General features: G+C 40.4%; 1 protein-coding gene across 1 annotated transcript in view; it reads left to right on the top strand.

Annotated features, from left to right (window-relative positions):
• Window positions 1-3,245, top strand: part of SLC6A15 (solute carrier family 6 member 15) — a 53,770-nt gene that overhangs the window by 37,625 nt on the left and 12,900 nt on the right. Inside the window, exon 9 of the mRNA XM_004700422.3 lies at window positions 438-630. Within this exon, the coding sequence (XP_004700479.1) occupies window positions 438-630 (193 nt within the window). The remainder of the gene's footprint in view (window positions 1-437; window positions 631-3,245) is intronic.

Here is a 3,245-nt window from a genome sequence, read left to right on the forward strand (position 1 = left end):
TCTACCCTCCCAGTATCGCCACTCACACCACTGGTCCTGTAGGGCTCATCTGCCCTGGATTCCCTGGATTTCCAGTTCCTATCTGCATATGTGAGCCAGAAATAGTTGTATATATGTCTATATAAATTTCAATTTATATTTTGTTAGGAGCAAAAGTACTACAGTATCTATTTTAAGATTAATATTCCAGTGTTCACATGAAATATTTATTATACAGCAGAACTGTGCATTCCGCTTAGCAATTCTATCGTTTGTGTTATTTTATGAAATTAAATCTTGTTTCTGAGAAGAGAAGGCGATCTCACGGTAAAATGCTGGTGGCAGCAGAATCAGTGTGCTATTCTTAGCTATTATTTAGAGATGTCAGTGTACTTCCTCACAGTGACTGCTGTGTGCTCTGGTCTCTAGTAATGTTTCTATCTTGGTGTGTCTTGCAGGCTGTTCAAGGGACTGGCTTAGCATTCATTGCCTTTACAGAAGCGATGACCCATTTCCCTGCATCTCCATTCTGGTCCGTGATGTTCTTTCTTATGCTGATAAATCTAGGGCTTGGCAGCATGTTTGGGACCATTGAAGGGATCATCACGCCCATTGTGGACACGTTCAAAGTGAGGAAAGAAATTCTTACTGGTGAGGTTTTATTTGTTTGACATTTTATTGGATGAATGTAGGACATTTTAATCATAGTGATTAGGGGGGATGGGGGAGTGTATTTTAGTTGTTTTGAAAATGCCAATATTACGAATTACAGGCACTAGAGTAAAGTCAGAATGCTCTTGCATTATTTTTATACAAATCAAAGTAACTATAAGTAAAGCAGTCAGGTCACATATTCCTTTTTCCGAAAAAGCACATAGCTGGCATTGATACGCCTAAATGTATCGCTATGCAAGGCATCCACCAGCAGGTTGTAAGGTCTCAGTTTTGCAGTGTATCATCGTGAGGTTGAGGGAAGTAAAGGGTAATAGGAAATTTACAGAAGAGATACATAAAAATTTAAGAGAACCTTTTCTCTAAAAACAATAGTATTAATAACTAAAGTTATTAGATAAGAGTAGTACAAGAGGACTTTAAATTTTTTTAATGGAAAAAAGGAGTGACAAGCTAGAAATAAAAAATATGCACTTAATATTTTAACATAAGTCTCATCCAGTTCAAGACACTTTTGTAAGTAACAGTACCAGCCCTTTAGCCCATGCCTGAGAACTGAGGGTCTGAATTTAACCATGTCATGCAGTCTTCCTTAATTATCAACTGAAGGAAAAATGGATGCCCTTTATAGATGTTTTAAGTGTAGGGAACAATAAGAAGTCAGAATGTGTCAACTCAGGATTGTAAGATGGATGCCTCAGGATATGCCATTGAAATTGCCACAAAATCACCTTGTTTTATAATAGGAATTAGCTGGAATATTGTAGTGAAGGACTCTCTCTGATGAAGCTTCCCCGCACATTTTCTGCTAACAGTTTGGAGAACCTTCCTAAAGCATGTTAATAAGCAGATGTCATCATTCTTTGGCCTTGCAGAAAATCAACAAGCAAACTGTCTGGACCATCTCAAAAGACTCTTTCTATGATCTTGCCCTTGACAGTGTGCTTTACTGCAGCTGGCCCGCTTGCCCTTCTTGGCAGAGTAGTGCAGCTCGTGTGAGAGAATTGTGAACTCTATAGCTGCACAATAAACTTGCTCCTGTTTCAGTTTTAGAAGCATTCACGTTGTTCCAAGAGCGGCTGCCCTCACACTAATATCTTTCCTACTCCCTCAAACTAGGCTCTGTTTAGATACAAGTCAATACAAATTTTATCTTGGTGAAAAGTTTTTTTTGTGACCCATGAAGTTTTTTCATAAAATACATTTCCTTCGAACTTTTTGATGAACCCTTATATGTATGAAATACCCGGTCACATGTATGTTGGAAGAGAGCATAATAGAAAGTGGACATGTTATACCAATTGAAAAGAAGCCAACGTTGGGACACTCGCAGCAAGGGATGGAAACTGAACTGGAAAGGGGCGGGTCTTTTTAAAGAGTGAGAGGATGACTTTAGTAACTACAACGAATGAGAAATCAAGGCATCAGTAAGGAAGTGAGCCTCACTGTGGGCAGTAGTCCAAGAACGTGATTGGTTCTTGCTGAGAAGTGACCCTGTCTGAAAGGAATAAAACGCTCCCCAGTTCTGTGCCATCTTCACGTCCATTGTTATGTGTGAGGCCAGTGTTGCAACGGTGACAGTCATGTCATTGAGGATCTTCCTCATTTTAATGACCCTCCACTTTACCAAGAAAGAGGCCCTAAACCAAAGATTATTCCCTCCAGATAACTTGTCCAAATTCCATGAAATGAAGTCTCACCATTCCATCTCTCTAAGGGTCACTGTGAGTCAGAACCCACTGACAGCGCCTGACAACACAAGCCAGTACTGGGCCTATTGAGCTGATTCTGACGCAGAGAGACCCGTTTTGGGCTTCTAAGGCTGTAAATCTTCCGTGGAGCCGATAATCTCATCTTTCTTCCAAGGAGTGGCTGGTGACTTTGAACCACCACCCTTGCAGTTAGTAGGCCAATGCTTACCCAACAGTGCTAGTGTGGAATGGGAAATAAGGTTGGATAAAAAATATTAGGAGGTCTTAAATGCTGGTCAGTGGCACATATGTTTCCCAAGATTCTGATTTTTAGGCCTTAAAACAGTGGTTCTCAACCTTCCTCATGCCGTGACCCTTTAGTACAGTTCCTCATGTTGTGGTGACCCCCCCAACCATAAAATGATTTTCATTGATGCTTCATAATTATAATTTTGATACTGTTATGAATCGGGCGACCCCTGTGAAAGGGTCATTTGACCACCAAAGGGGTTGTAACCCACAGGTTAAGTACTGCTGCCTTAGAGGTTCAGTAATAATTCTTGTGTAAATTACTCTCAAATATATACTTTGTACTCTGTGAAATGGTGAAGCACTCAGCTGCTAATTGTGTGGCCAACAATTCAAACCAACCAGCCACTCTGCAGGGGAAAAGACTTGGCAGGATCCTCTCATCAAGATGACAGTCTAGAACAGTGATCTAAGCACTGAGGGAGGACTTGAGTGGAGGCCCAATGTTCATCTGCGACCCTAATACTAAACCTATAAATATATGCACATAGATCTATTTCCCCAGCATCATATATAAATATATTTACATATGTACATGCCTGTATTTAGGCCTCTATATATGCCCTTTGCCTCCTAGCTCTTTCCTCTATTTCC

Source organism: Echinops telfairi, unplaced genomic scaffold (assembly GCF_000313985.2).
Source record: "Echinops telfairi isolate 266 unplaced genomic scaffold, ASM31398v2 ScPeMD7_2;HRSCAF=8, whole genome shotgun sequence".
Taxonomy (NCBI): Eukaryota; Metazoa; Chordata; class Mammalia; order Afrosoricida; family Tenrecidae; genus Echinops; species Echinops telfairi.